Here is a 15,900-nt window from a genome sequence, read left to right on the forward strand (position 1 = left end):
ATCTCTTTACTTCGGAAACCTTCGGAATGCTCAAATTAAACCAAAAACTCATTGATTTCCATGTATTTAACCTGAAATACTAAAACACACAATAAGACCTATAATAGCTCAATTATAACAATAAAAGCATATTAGAAAGACCAAAACTGATATAGAAAATAGGAGTATTTCTACTCCTATCAGTTACTAACGATTTTAAATGCACAATTAAAGTCTACTAAAAAATTATAACTATAAATTTATCAGCAGTTTACTCACGGTTCACTAACGATATTCTAAAAATAAAATTATTACTTTTTTTTAATTTACAGTTTGTTTAAAAATACACAATTCAAGTGTACAAACGATTTATTAACCATACATTTAAAATAAAAATTATTTACAAATTTACCATGGTTTATCCAACGTTTACTAACATTGTCTTTTTTTTCAAAGCCTAAAAATATTGGTTAACTATTAGTAAACCATTGGTTAACCAACAATAAAATGAGCAAGAAAACTAGACTATTCATCATTTTCTTCGCCTGATCATTCAAATTTTGAAAATATATATCCTCACTGAATGATCAAATTTGCCAAATCTATCACTCGCAGTGGCATGAGAACAAACTAATGGACTCCACAAATTTCGAAACAGTCCCTCATTCTCAAATCAATTTCAAAGCCTAATCATTGTTTCTCCCAAAACTATCTAAAACACAACAAAATGACGGAATCGGTTTTAGGTGCAGTGTCTCAATCATCTCTTCTTTCTATACACTCTTTCAAATTTCACTTCCATTCATGCAATGCTCCATCATTCTCCATACAACCGTACACTCGCCGCGTCTGTATCTAAACATATGAAGCCAATCGCTCCGAAGCTAATCGTTGTTGCCGCATCTGCAATTTTCGGGAAACGCGCGGCCATCTCTTCACAAACGGCAAGTCCACCGGTGGCCGGCACAGTTTCGTGAATGGCAGCAGCGGGCTTGAGACAATATTGGTTGGAGGCGGCAGTCTAACCATTTTAGGGTTTTATTTTGTTATTGGTCTCTGTATATAGTGAGATAAAATGAAAAAATGAAGTGAAATAGACGAAAATAAAAGTAATAGAGTTTTGAACATACTATTGAAAATGGAAAAAGTTAAAATTGAAAAAAAAAAGAATTGTATATTTCAAAAGTGAAACATATCACTGTATTTATGAGAATAAAATGGAGAAAGATAGTAAATTGTTTATTTAAGTCTAATTTAAATTCCGGTTTAATAAGCCCGGGTCTTATTCATAAAAGAAGCCCGGGTCTTATTTGAATAGTATCAAGTTAGTTTAAGTTCAAATTTTATGGATCAATTTAAATTTTGATATTAAGAAAAATAAAGATTAGAAGTTTCGTATCAAATTTGGTATCTTTAATGACCAACAGAATGAGTTAGACATTGAGATAATTAGAGTCAAGATTATATGGTTGTGTTATTCACATTATTTGGCTGAAAAACAGATCACACATTTCTCATTCCCTTGGAATCATATTTCTCATTGACAAAACAATACATAACAAAATCATTAATTAAATATCTTTTTTTAAGATAAAAACAAAACCGACCGTAAGAAAACTTAATTTGCTGCTCTAATTACTGAATCTGCCCTAACCGTGACCTTCCCACTACAATGCATATCTTCCACTGCCCCAACCATAAAACCTCATTAATTTCTTTCTACACTACTTCCATCCTCTCTCACTACAGCTGTGCCAAAATGTTACATTATTTTTTATTTCTTTTTTTATACATTAATTAAATGAAACCGACTTTAACTATAAACTGTCAGCGAAGATTAATTAAAATAAAAAGTTAATACTCAATAAAGGAGTATTTGAAGCATATGATTCTCAATTCTAATTTTCTACTAACCTGTTAAAATCAATAAATTGTCAAGAAAAAAAAGATATTCAAATTTTGTGAATGCCATAATAGGGAAATTAGAAGAAAAAAATAGAGAAAATACTTTTAAAATTATAATGATTAATCAAAAGTTATCTCAACTGTATTCTTTCTGAAATTTTTATATTCTTTCTGAAATTTTAATTAATTAATAATTACAAAACTGCCATTATTACTTTTTTGTATTTGTCTAAAATACGCAAGTCATGCTATGCCACATAAACTAAATGTACTTCTACTGTAAATCACTTAATTATTTCACAAATAAGGAAATACTTTAATTATAAGATAAAGATTGATTTAAGAAACTCCAAGAATAGTATTCTAAAACCTTTTTGTTTTCTTGATTTCTAAAACTTATATAAAGAGGTGGTGTCTTGTGGTCTGCTTATAGTTGAGTGTTAAAACTTATTTTGAGAGAGAGAGAAGAAAAAAAAATCAAACATTTATTTTGCATACTAAAAAAAAAAATTCATCCTTTCTTTCTAGTGTTTGTGTCTGCCCTTTTAGTTTTTGAAGTTTAATTAGTTTAGCTATTTTGAAGTTGTTGCTTTTGCTCACTAGATTCTTTTCAAGTTTAGCTTACTTTCTTGGGTACTAAATTAATTTTCTTTACCAAAATCAAAATTACAAAACCCAAAAAAGTGTTTATGTTAATTAACAACTAAACCCAAGAAAGAATACAAACAATATTCATACAAAAAATTTATCATTTCCATTATGGGGAAGATGGTTGCTCCCTTCTCAAGTTGGCCATGGGAGAATCTTGGAAAATTCAAGGTAGATAAAAAAAATTGCATTTTAAATTCTTGATGTTGTTTTGTAAAATTTGTTTTTAGTGACTGATCAGTTTAAATTATGGTTTTTTTTTTGTTCATGTTGTGTTCATGAAGTATCTGCTATATGGACCTATCATTGCAAAAGTGATTCAAACACAGATTCAAGGTTTCAACTTCAAGAATGATTGGTTTCTTCATATTCTCATAATTTCTGTTCTTAGATTTGCTGTTTATTTTCTCTGGAGCTGTTTCGTCAACATGTTGTTCTTGACATTCAATCGCAAGATAAACAATCAAGGCTACGATTTTAAGCAAATCGACAAAGAATGGAATTGGTAACTAATCAATTCTTGAACCCTAATCTTGATTTCATCACCAATTCTTGAACCCTAATCTTGATTTTATCATAAATTCTTGAACCCTAATCTTGATTTCATGATCTATTAATTTTTTTTATTATTACTATTATTTACAGGGAAAATTTCATACTTCTTCAAGCTCTAATTGGATCCATGGCATTTTATACGTTTCCATCAATAGTTGAAAATGTTCCATTTTGGAACTCAAAGGGCTTAATTGCAATTTTACTACTCCATATTGGAGTTTCTGAGCCTTTGTATTATTGGGTTCATAGATATTTCCATGGAGGTTATCTCTTTTCCCATTATCATTCAATCCACCATTCATCTCCTGTACTACATCCTTTTACAGGTAATTATTATTTGTCATCAATTATATTCACCACCCCAACTACCTTTCTTAATTTTAATAAATTTTCGTCCTTCAATTTCTTATCTAATACTATACGGGGACTTATCGAGTGTTACATTTTTCATCGTTTATTTTTGATTTGATTCCGAAATTCTATAATTCTATATAAAAAAATTATTATTTAGTCGCTTTCTGTTTTAGCATTTATGTTTTATTATAACATAGTTTATGACCGTAACCAATTTAAATATATAAATATGTTTTTTTTTCAGGTGCAACAAAATCATTTTTGGAGCATCTTATACTTGCCGCAATTATTGGAATTCCAGTAATTGGGTCATTAATCATGGGTTATGGATCGATAATCACGATTTATGGCTATATTTTGGTGTATGAATTTCTCACATGTTTAGGACATTCAAATGTTGAAATTATCCCACATCAATTGTTCGAGAAATTTTCATTCCTACGATATCTCATTTATACACCATCGTAAGTAAATTTTCTCTGGCTTTTCATATAATTATTTTTCTCAAATTCGATAAAATAGTATAATTAATTTCAAGCGGTTTAACAATATATTTCGACAAAAATCTTGTGAAGTGCACTTTATAATATACTAATAATTTATATGTGATATGACGTACTCATTTCCAAATAGAAAATTGAATTTAATTAACGATGATTAAGATTGAATATTTGATTATGAATAAATGCTGATAAAATTGTTTAAATATATGTTGGAATGTCTCTGTAGACGGGGTTTCGGCCATGTGTGGAGGACCAATGTGTACCTAATTAATTTAATATTAACCGATGATATATTGCTAATATTTAGATTGAACAAATGGGTGTGCGAAATGTTAGGTGGGACAGTAAATGCAATGTCCAATTGTTCTAACCAAACTCTGTCAATTTTAATAAAAATTCTAAAGGGAAACTGTTTTTGCTGTCTATATGCTGTATTTAAGGGCCCATCAGTACTATTTACACAGTTCGGTGGATTTGGAATTTTTTTTTTTCAATTTAGTTCATCTTTCATTTGATCATTTTGTTCACTTTTTATTTTTCGGCAGTCCAAACTCACCTTATTTTAGCTCTAATTTCACTATAAATGTTATCCCTTTTCTGAAAGTTTTTAAAATTTCCGATGACAGTCTAGATTAGAATCTATCTACGCATGTCGTGAAGTTTTTTATTTAACCTGAACTGAAAAACAAATTTAAAGTATTAAGATTTGAAAAATACCCGTTAGACTTTTATTTTATCCGAATTGGATTGTACAAAAAAAATTATTTGATTATTGACTTAAATTTTTTCCAATGTGTGCATGTACAGGTATCATAGCCTGCACCACACAGAGATGGGCACCAACTTCTGCCTGTTCATGCCTTTATTTGACGCAATATGGAACACCCTTAATAGCAATTCTTGGGAACTTCATAAGAAAATAAGTTCTAATGCAGGTAAGAAAAAAAAAATGAAAACTAATGAAGCATTTATAATAATTTATTATATAGTATTTCATGATCATAGAGAAATAAATATCATGGTTGTGGTCTACTCTAACATGCATGTAGTAATAAAATCTAGGCACATGATTGATTCAATTAAACTTGAAATGGGGACCATTTATTTTCATTATATCTTCCCATAATTGAAACCAAACAAGTACAACTCAAAGTGCTGGAATGCTGAAAATGACATTGATCATCTTTCATCTCTATGTTTCTTCCACCACTCATTTTTGTGTTTGCATTTAGTTGCGGAAGGCCGAAATTTTACTTGACCGCCCACCGTCGCCCTCCGCTCCGCCGATAGTTACATGAAATCTATAATTTAACTTAAATAACAAAATATTTCAACAAAAAAATTACGTATATTCCGTAGACTGTTAAGTTGATGATTCACGGTTTGTGACAACTATAATCTGTGACTTCCAAATTTATGACGGAATTTTTATTTTGTGACTACCAAATTTATAGGCATAATTTTCGACATAAAGTCTTGAAAGTAATTTATAAAGAAAACTACAATTATAGAATTTTATGATAGCAGTTTCTGTCACAAATTCGTTGCATATTTTCAAAAATGATTAAAATTAAATTTAATATCATTCCGTCAAAAGCTTATGAACGAAATTTGATTGAATTTTTTGAATTCATGAATTAACAGTTTTATTATAGTTCATGACAAAAATATAACGGATTGAACTTTTCACTACAAAATATTCGTGACAATGGCTTTAGTGGCAGCCCGAAATACCTTGCAAATGCCAAACAAATTTTTCCGTCGTGAATCAACCGTTCTATTTTGATGATTGCTATAATCTATATATGTTGCACTGAAATTTGTCGAGTTCTATACGCTTAGCGTTTTCATTTCGGTTGATGCAGAAAAGAAAGGGAGAGTGCCAGAATTTGTGTTCTTGGCGCATGTAGTAGATGTGGGTTCGTCAATGCATGCACCATTTGTTAACAGATTTGTTGCAGCACATCCTTACACTCCATGGCACTCTATGGTGCCTCTCTGGCCACTGGCATTTGTTGTTATGCTCATCATGTGGGCTAAGGCTAAGACCTTCCTCATTTCTTTCTACAATCTTAGAGGCAGGTTTCATGCTACTTGGGCTGTGCCTAGGTTCGGTTTTCAGGTCAGTTTTTTTTTATTGGAAAATTAAATATTAATTATATTATGAATGTTAAAATTCTGCAAATTAAATCATCAATTTTTATATTTTGATAAATTAAAGCACTGATTTATTTTTAGACTAGGAGGGAGTTAGGCAGGGGCTAGCAGTGGCACCTGCCCCTCCAAAAAAATCCAATTTTTATAGAGTCCAATACTAAAATATATTTAAGTTTCATACTTTTTTTTACACAAATTTCAGTAATATAAAACTCATATACATGTATTAAACTAACTAATACAATTGCTTCAATCTAATTGATCATTCATTTGAAAAATAAAATTCAATTATATCATCTATACATTTCCATATCTAACTAGGCTAACTCTTATTATTATATAAGAAAAGACGCATAAAGCTCCGTGATTGATATTCAATATTTTTATGTTGAATTAGATTCAATTATTTTTAATATTTTTACTAGTGAAGATAAAATTTAAATTTATTATTTTCTATGATGTTTTTCAATGAAAATTATAATTTTTTTACCCCTCAAAATCCTGGCTTCGTCCCTGTTTTTAGATGAAAAGAATACCGATATGAACATTTGATATATTACTGTTTCATCAACCACATCGATGTCTTCTTTAAAAACAAAATCCAAAAAAATTCAAAAAGAGAACTTGCAAATGTTGATACTCACTTTCTCTCCCTCCCATTTCGTTCTTAGTTTTTTTTTTATAATTATTTTTAACTATTTCGTTTCGTTTTTTTTTTTCAAAGTTATTAACCGTTTTCATTTTTTCTAATGCTTTTTTCATTTTCTAATTTCCTTTTTTTTATATATGTATACAATTATGCTAAGAGTTTGAGTTGTTGTAACATATTTAATTTTCCTTTTCTTTTTATGTGTTGTAGTATTTCCTGCCATTTGCTCAAGAGGGCATCAATAATCATATAGAAGAAGCCATTCTAAGGGCTGATAGAGATGGGGTCAAAGTCATTAGCCTTGCTGCATTAAATAAGGTCAGTACACTTTATTCTATTTTGTTTATTTACATGCATTTAGTTCGTTCTTATTATTGATATTTAAAAATTTAGATTAAATTTTAAAAAAAAGTTGTATCTAAAGTAAGTATTTGGTGATTTCTGATATTTGGTAGTTGAAGGAAATAATTACTAGACATCATAACCCATTTAATGCATTCAAAGGTTTTACCAAATGAAGAATCCATATTTTACATTTCCACAAATCATTTTAATTATTTTAAGGTTATTTTTTATTAGATTTTTAATATTCAACTTCATTCGCTTAAATTTTAAAATAAAAAGCATATTTAACTTTTTCGAGCTCTATTTCTTTATTGTAGATTCGAAATATTATTTTAAAAAAGTCGGGTTGGTCACTTACAACTATTCATCTTAGAACCGGAAAAATATGCTTATTCTTCGATTAAATCAAAATTCAAAGGGATATCGGGAATAAATTTCTCTATATTATTACGGCCAATTATACTAATCGTTTATACTATGGGACCCTGTTTTTTTGTCGAAGTAAATTTAAATTCCGTGAAAATATGTGAATTAATATTTAATTTTGGTATGTGAATGATGCAGAATGAAGCTCTGAATGGAGGGGGAACACTGTTTGTAAATAAGCACCCAAACCTAAGAGTTAGAGTGGTTCATGGAAATACATTAACAGCTGCAGTTATTCTAAATGAAATTCCTAAAGATGTGACTGAAGTATTTCTAACAGGGGCTACTTCCAAACTTGGTAGAGCCATTGCCCTTTACCTTTGCCAAAGAAAAGTTAGAGTCCTTGTAAGTTCTTTCTAGCTAATTTCATCTCTTTTTAAATTTTTTGAATTCTTTTCTTTTGTGGTAAATTAAATACGGATAAATTTAATTCGAGACTTTATAATTCTACAAACCTCAAATAATTTTTAATTGTTTTTTCGTGTATTTTCTCATTTTAGATTTAAAGATATTAGGCCTCATTTATAGAAAACAAATTCTAACGTTTTTGACTTTTTATAAATTTTAAGAGAAATTTTGATTTTAATAATTTTGGCATGATTATAAACTTGATGGCAATGCTATCCTGATTTCAAAACTTACTTAATTAACATGTTAAAATATTAAAAAATACATGTTAAATTGAATAATGATTGAAATTGGCTAAATTTAATTTTCAATCAGGTTAAAATAAGCTAAATTTGAGTTTGATTGCATGAAAAACTTGCAGATGTTGACATTAGCAACAGAAAGGTTCCAAAAAATTCAAAAAGAAGCTCCTTTGGATTGTCAAGCATACCTTGTCCAAGTCACAAAGTACCAGGCAGCCCAAAATTGCAAGGTATTCTTAATTAGAAAAACTATGCTTTATTAATTGTTAATAAATTAAACATAATTTGATTAATTTTGTGACATAAATATATGGAGTGAAATGACATAAATTGTGATGGGTTACTAATTTGATGTTGGTCCCAATGATAGACGTGGATTGTTGGGAAATGGATAACACCAAGACAGCAAAGTTGGGCTCCAAAAGGAGCCCATTTTCATCAATTTGTGGTTCCACCAGTTTTGCCATTTAGAAGGGATTGCACTTATGGAGATCTTGCTGCCATGAGATTGCCTGAAGATGTCCAAGGCCTTGGAAGTTGTGAGGTTAGCAATTTCTCTTCACATTATATTAACTACAATTAATTAATATCTTCCTTAATCTATAAATAATCAATCCAAAATGTAATTAGGTGTGTGCATTCCGTTCAAATTGAACCGAACTGAACTGAAATTTTATTTTTGTTCTTTCAAAAACAAATGGAGTTGAAGTAGTCGGTTCAATTATTTTGGTTCAATTTACATTAAACTTAACTAATTCTTTTATGTCTAGAACCGAATCGAATTAAAAGTAGTTTGGTTCAATCATTCGATTTAGTTTGATTTTTGCACACTTTTACTAATAGATTTTTTAAGATTCTCATTATGCGCATAAAAGGGATCTTCATGAGATGAAAATTTCATATACGAATGAGATCTGTCGAATTGAATGACGATCGTAACAAACGTCTGCCCAATTGCAATCCAAATTTTCCAATAAAGATTTAAGAATGAATGCATATTCTTAATTGATTGAGATGAATATTGCAGTATACAATGGATAGAGGAGTAGTACATGCATGCCATGCAGGCGGAGTGGTACATTTACTAGAGGGATGGAAGCACCATGAAGTTGGAGCCATTGATGTGGATAGGATTGATCTAGTTTGGAATGCTGCTTTAAAGCATGGTCTCAAGCCTGTCTCTAGTAGTGCCGCCCAACAAAAATTTAATGTTGAATGACCCAACGGTTCAACAAAGGGAAGAAAGAAATTTAAATATTATTTGTAACAAAAAAGGTCTTTTTTTTTGTTCTTTTTATATAAGAAGATGGGGAGAAATGAAAAATTGGGAATTTTAATCAAGTTGTAATTCAACATTGGTTATAATATCAATATGTACTTGTTGATTTCACCTATACATTAATGAAGAAAAGTTACCATTCCATTTTCAATATTTTTTTTTCTTTGAATAAAACATCACTTCATCCCTTAAGTCGATATAAAATGTAAAAACGTCATTTGCAGCGAAAGGAGTCAAAAAAATCCGCATCTTCACATTTTCGTATAAAGAAATACACATAATTCTAACTTTAAAATAAAAACTCAAAAATTGCATTCATATTTATTTAATTTCTCAAGTTGGCAATTAATACAATCAAAAATTCAGATTGGCACTTAATAGACTACCGACCATGATTTGCAATCAAATTTCCTCTCAACTTCTTTTAAATATCTGGACGAAAACATGGATAGACAAAAGAGATTAATAAGAATTCATTAATATTAACCGGAAAGCAAAGCTAAAAACTATAGAAAGAAAAATTAATAAGTTAACAATACACTATTATTGATAATTTTCCTTCTAGCCAAGAAACTAGCAACCAGAGCATGAGCACCAAATAATTCATGTTTTGCCAATTGCTCTTTTGTGGAGTTTTGCATGTTTTGCTCTTGTTTTATTGTAATTTTACGTGGTTTGTTCGATGTCAGTTGGATTTTCTAAATTCTTGAATTGTTCGAGAATTTTCAGTGATTGTCCAAACTAGTTCTTGAAGATTCAAGCTTGTTGTATCATTTGAAGTATATTACCAACAAAACTAGAGATAAATAGATGTTCTGAAGATGCAGTTGGTGTCAGATAATTCTCAACTCTAAAATTCTTTCTGGATATATAACACCTACAAAATTTGTGTCTTTTGATTTCTAGTATTGTTGTTTCGTTTTTTTCGTAGATCAATTATAACGTTTCAGTTTATTTTTATTTTTCATATAATTCAATCTGTGATGTACTTTAACGGGTTCTAATACGTTTGTTGCCGTAATATATTATTTTTTGATAAAAAAAAGAGTTCGATTTTAACCGAACCACGTATTATATGCTAATTCGGTTCGATTTGGTTGGTCACTTCAATTTGACCGACAACTGGTCTCCCCTTACCACAACTCGCATTATTTTTTCTGCAATATTTAAAGTAAACTAAAAAAAGAGGCATAGAGCCGTGAAGCGGTGAAACCAATTCTAGAAAGAGAAAATATATTCTAGAGAAAGAAAGTTCATTTTTCTTCCATTTCGAGTGCAGGTAACGGTGATCTTCGGCTTTTAGCCGAATATCATCGTCTCTTAGCTCGTTTCTTTGACTGTTTTGTTGTTTGTTTGAATAAATTGCTCTGTTTTATTGGAGTCTTGGTGTGTTTTTGTGTGGTTTCTGTAATTCTTGGATCGTTCAAGATTATTTAGCGTTTGTTCAAACTTCAAATTCAAATTCTTGAAGATTTAATGTTTTCTTTTCATCGTTCGGAGTATTTTAACAGCGGATAAGTGGTTAATAGAAGTTATGGGGTACGATTGGTGACAGGGAATTCTTCATACTTGAATTCATCCTGTTTTTAGTCACCTGTTAAATTTGTATCTTTAAATTTCTATTTTTTTTTGTTTCTTTTCTTTTTATAGATCGATTATATGATATCAATTGTTTTATATTTGTTTATAATTTTGATCTATGATGTACTTCGACGTTATGGTGTAAACTGTTAATCTATCAATATTACTATCTTTTGAAAAAAAAAACTAAAAATGTTTATTTTTCCAGTGGTAAATATGTAAAAAAAAAACCTGTAAAACTTTGCATGTGCCACTATAGCATTTCTAGCAACTGCTAACACCACATGTCATGACCTAATGCAAAACAGAATCAGCCAGGTGACAGTTGCAAGTCCTCTATTCCGGCACGTCATTCATTACATGATCACAACCACCGTTCAACGCGGCCACTTTTTCCTCTGTACATCGATCAGTTCTTCTGTTACTTGTTTAATATATTTTTTTTTTGTATCTGAGTACTTCACTTAGAACAACCAAAACAGAAATAAAAAATGGCTAAAAAAATGATGTTAGGAGTTCAAAAAAGAAAAAAATCCACTAAAAGAAACACCAAAACATTGCTTAAGAAAGTTGTGGATTATCTAAAATCTGATTCTTACTTGTTCGCTCCTTTGGTGTCACCTTACTCACAAACACGAATTCTAGCTTCAAAGATTGTCTCTGAATCTTCTATCAAAGGTAAATTTAATGTTTTTTGGTTGATGGGTTTTATGTGTTCTTTATTATTTTTATTTGTTTTAAGTCGTTTTGATTTTTGCATGTTTAGGAATAAGAATGAAGGAAAAGAAGAAAAATAAGAGTTTAATGGAGAAAGTTGGAGAGTATTTGAAGTCAGATTCTTACTTGTATGCTCCAATGTTTGTACCTCAACCACTTACATCTTCTAATGGTAAGTGGTAACCTTTCATTTTCTTATTTCTTTTTTAATTCATGGATTGTTTTTGTTCTATAGGGAATCTACTTGAGCACAATTTAATGTATTTTGGTTAGCTAAACCGTAGGTTTTTTTTATTCTTAATTATGCTCCTTTTTCCCTGGCGGAGTTTGCAATTTTTGGCTCGTCATCATCACTGGTAGGATTTTTTTAATTCATTTTTATTCTTCCGGCAGCTCGGACTTAACTTTCATCTAGCCTTAATTTCATAATAAGCTTGTTCCGCCTCTGCTGGCCGGTCATATTGCTTTTAATGTCCTCAAAACAGAGGGTGATACTTTTATTGAAATCTTGAGTAGGATATATATATATATATATATATATATATATATTAGTGGCAGAATGAGAATTACTGGGGGAATCCGAAAATGAAGGAAGGGGAAGGAGGGAAAATGGTGGGAGACTAGAGAGTGCGGCGAGATCAGATTAAGACTATATTTTCAATACACCAGCCTCACTGTTGTTTTAGGAGGTTCGGGCTAGACTGAGCATGTGCCTATATTTTGTAGTGGTGTTACTACTTAATTACTAGTACTTCAGTACTTGACATTGTGGAGCGTAAATCTCTTTATTGTTTCTATGTATATACTTTTCCGCAATATCGTTTCTGACCTGAAGTCAAAGGTTCATTTTTACTCCATGAAAGCGAGAAATGTGCATTTTAAAGGATCACTGGATCATCTGTGTATATGCCCTTTTTCCTCTCTTGATGACTTTCAACACAAAGAAGAGATGCATAATTTTCCCTAAGTTTTCATTATGTGGCTGCTAAAACTATCAAATATCAATTTAGCCGGTAAAGCTAGCAACTTCTTTAGTTGAAAGCATTAACAAAAGGGTAGGCTTGTAAGGTTTTCAAAACTTTCACCTCAAGTACATTGGACCAACCACAGCAACAAGAATCTTATATTTTTATGCCAATATTTTGAGAGATCTCGTTGATCGGATTCAGTTTCGTTCTTCTCATATCTTTTAGATGAGAAACCTATGACTTTTGTTTTTAACGCCCCATCCCAGAATTGTTCTAAATTTCTCCAATGCCAGTTTTAGCAAGTCACACCATCTAATCCTGACCGTAATTAAGTGAAGTCGGGTTTTTGAGACTTGACCTCAAGCATAATCTACTGGTACTCTCTACTTTTACTGCAAGTAAAAAGACCAGAAACAAGATGCCGAGAAAGTGGCAATTTTTTTCTTTAACATTTCTAGAACAGAACTTGTATGTCTAGGACATTGTCAAAATCCGTTCTATACATATATTAATAATTTAATATAATGTTTTCAGTGGGAGATAATTAAAATTGTTTAAAGAAGGTATCGGCTGTAACCATAATTCTTCAATAATGGAAGTGAGTTAAATAGGGAATCAATATCCAGAAAGCCAGTTTAGTATGGTAGTGTACTCGATGCATTATTGAAGTACGTTAAAAGTTGCATAATTACACAAATTGTGTGATTGTGCTCAAAAAAGGGACTTCTGCCGCCCCCTATTCGCCATACTCTTTACGCAACCTCGATAGATGCTTGCATATTGATCCTCTTCGCTGAATTGGCTCGAATACTAACTGACAACTGACAAGAAGATTCTGATGCTACAACTTGCATACTTTTATTTATGCGACTCGTAAAACAATATTCATACTAAATCTATTTCTACATATAATAATCGGTTTTTTATTTTAATTTCGAACAGTTAACTAGATGCTTTTTTACTTTCCCATTATGTTCTGGGGCATGCTAATGGACTATACACTGTTTGATATTAAATTTTGTATGATCTGTGTTCTTTCCATCTCTGGCTTCAGGTGTTGGTACATACACTAAACGGACTACTGTCGAAGTCTTCACAAGGAAATCAATTAGGAAGGACAATCAATCAACTGTTGAGACATCAAACGTGACATTAAATGACCAAGTGGTCGAGGATGATCTTCATGGAAGAAGTCTTTCAGGTCAACCAAAATTAGTTCGTAAGGAAATAGTAAAGCACATGGTATACCAAAGTTGTCGATCATCTTCTGTGTCAGGTCGAAATCAATTACTAGAAAATATACCTTGTTAATTGTCTACTTCAATGAAATTTTCCTAATCTTGCTGCCATTTGGATCCACACATCTTGATCCTACTTGATTTGATATGACTACATAGTTTTTTCTCTCGTGCGCGTATATCGGAAATTGCACCCCTCTTCTGATTAAGACTTGTAGAACTATTATTTTTATTTTAAATCAAGGTGGTTGGCAAAAAGCAGAACATTTATCATATAGAGTTTGTTTTATTTGATATGAAGTCTTTGAGATTATATCACTTGTGATTGCAGTAAACCAATTTTTTGTTGTAATTGAAAGGAGGTAGTTTAAATTTTGTGATTTAGTTCTTAGAAGGTATCGCAAGCCGGTTTCCGTTCATTTAGTGTCTTGGTAACACATTATATTTTTTTAACGAATGATATTTGTTTACGAATTGAGCAATCTATAAATACATTCTTCATTTTGTCGATTCATTTATAATCATGTCATATGGCACGGCTCTTGGTTTATTTGTTCCCTATTTCAATCAAGTTGATGGATAATTGAGATGACTTAACTTTATTCTGTTGCAGGGAAAGAGATGCTTGATTTACAGCCAAGAAAGATGGTAATTGACTAAAGTAATTGGAGAGTTGTGTAAGTAGACCGATGTTGACTTTTCACAGCCGAGTGTGCAAATTTTTACTGATAGGTTGTCTTTTTTACTCGTTGTAACAGTGAGGTTTATGTTCATGTTTTTACTGCTGCATTTAATATGTACATTTAACAAATGATGATCACTGTTTTTGATAGACCGGTGAATTGTTTAAATAATTTCTATCCGTCATGAATTGTGCATATTGTTGTTATAGAACTGCTCAATAGGAAGAACATTGTCCTCAAATATGCCAGAAATGGGGAAAGCGAATGATGTTTTCGTTGATTTGTCCTAGGGTTTTAATTTCTATCAGTCATGAACTGTGCATATCATTGTTATAGAACTGCTCAATAGGAAGAATCTTGTCCTCAATATGCCGGAAATGGGGAAAGCGAATGATTTTTTCATCGATTCGTCCTTAGGCTTTAACAGAATTATCCTTTCTCTGTTCTGGCAATGTAGCAGAAGTAGTGGGGATAATTACTATTTTGCATTGACCAATATTTACATGATTGATAGGTACTATGTTAACATCTAAAACTCCTTAGACTAGGTTGTCATGTCCGTTTCGGTTTAGGGCATGTCATGTCGTTTTGAATTATTTATTTGGATTTTAATGCCAAGAAGATTAGCTATTTTTTCGTGCCTTCTAGTCTCGTAACCTTTTCGATTGGATCCAATCTAGATTCATGGAAGGTAATTTGAATGTCATGTTATATTGAGCTGCAGATATACTGATGTGGAGTAATGGAAAGAGGCAATGGTTGGGATGGTCGCATTTTTTGCCAATCAGTAATATGTGATCCTCTCGTACTCGGATTCGGGTAAACAGATACAGCCTCTGAATCAGATCTTGCTGTTGTATGGATCAGATGCATGTCTTGTGTTGTATTATTAGGGCCAATAATGTGAATTTCGTCGTCGTTTTTGTTTCAAATGGCTTAATCGTTCGAATATAATTCGACTTTCTGATTTCTTTTTATATATTTTAAACTTTAAGATAGTCAATTTTATTTTATTTTTTAACTTTTAGTATTCATTTCGAAAAAGTTTCAAAATGCTATCATTGAGATTATATATATTAAATATGAGCACATATTGTAAGTAATTGACAATTAACATATAAATTAATTTTGTGGGCAAATTAGTCACGAACTTGTTAATTATGAGTAATTTTTCTATTTTGGTAATTTTGTCCTTCAACTTGTAAGCTAATTGTTCCCTAAATTGGCATTTACCCCCTCAACTTGTAATCTAATTTGTCTAAA

The 15,900-nt window shown here is 30.9% G+C and overlaps 2 protein-coding genes across 3 annotated transcripts; both read left to right on the forward strand.

Annotated features, from left to right (window-relative positions):
• The first annotated feature begins 2,339 nt into the window (after window positions 1-2,339).
• Window positions 2,340-9,601, forward strand: LOC126669953 (very-long-chain aldehyde decarbonylase CER3). The gene is made up of 11 exons (XM_050363602.2): window positions 2,340-2,703; window positions 2,817-3,037; window positions 3,178-3,413; window positions 3,686-3,905; window positions 4,752-4,879; window positions 5,810-6,066; window positions 6,961-7,068; window positions 7,660-7,866; window positions 8,291-8,401; window positions 8,542-8,715; window positions 9,199-9,601. The coding sequence occupies exons 1-11, from the start codon at window positions 2,644-2,646 to the stop codon at window positions 9,388-9,390; spliced, it is 1,914 nt and encodes a 637-aa protein (XP_050219559.1). The 5' UTR covers window positions 2,340-2,643; the 3' UTR covers window positions 9,391-9,601.
• A 1,687-nt stretch (window positions 9,602-11,288) lies between these two features.
• LOC126667227 (uncharacterized) lies at window positions 11,289-15,658 on the forward strand. Of its 2 annotated transcripts, XM_050360196.1 has the most exons (5): window positions 11,289-11,709; window positions 11,798-11,920; window positions 13,771-13,992; window positions 14,568-14,631; window positions 15,362-15,658. In XM_050360196.1, the coding sequence occupies exons 1-4, from the start codon at window positions 11,523-11,525 to the stop codon at window positions 14,612-14,614; spliced, it is 579 nt and encodes a 192-aa protein (XP_050216153.1). In that variant the 5' UTR covers window positions 11,289-11,522; the 3' UTR covers window positions 14,615-14,631; window positions 15,362-15,658. The 2 variants fall into 2 exon arrangements, with proteins under 2 accessions (XP_050216153.1, XP_050216152.1); XM_050360195.1 differs by lacking the exon at window positions 15,362-15,658 and having other exon boundaries at window positions 14,568-14,919.
• The last annotated feature ends 242 nt before the right edge of the window (window positions 15,659-15,900 follow it).

Source organism: Mercurialis annua, linkage group LG2 (assembly GCF_937616625.2).
Source record: "Mercurialis annua linkage group LG2, ddMerAnnu1.2, whole genome shotgun sequence".
Classification (NCBI taxonomy): domain Eukaryota; kingdom Viridiplantae; phylum Streptophyta; class Magnoliopsida; order Malpighiales; family Euphorbiaceae; genus Mercurialis; species Mercurialis annua.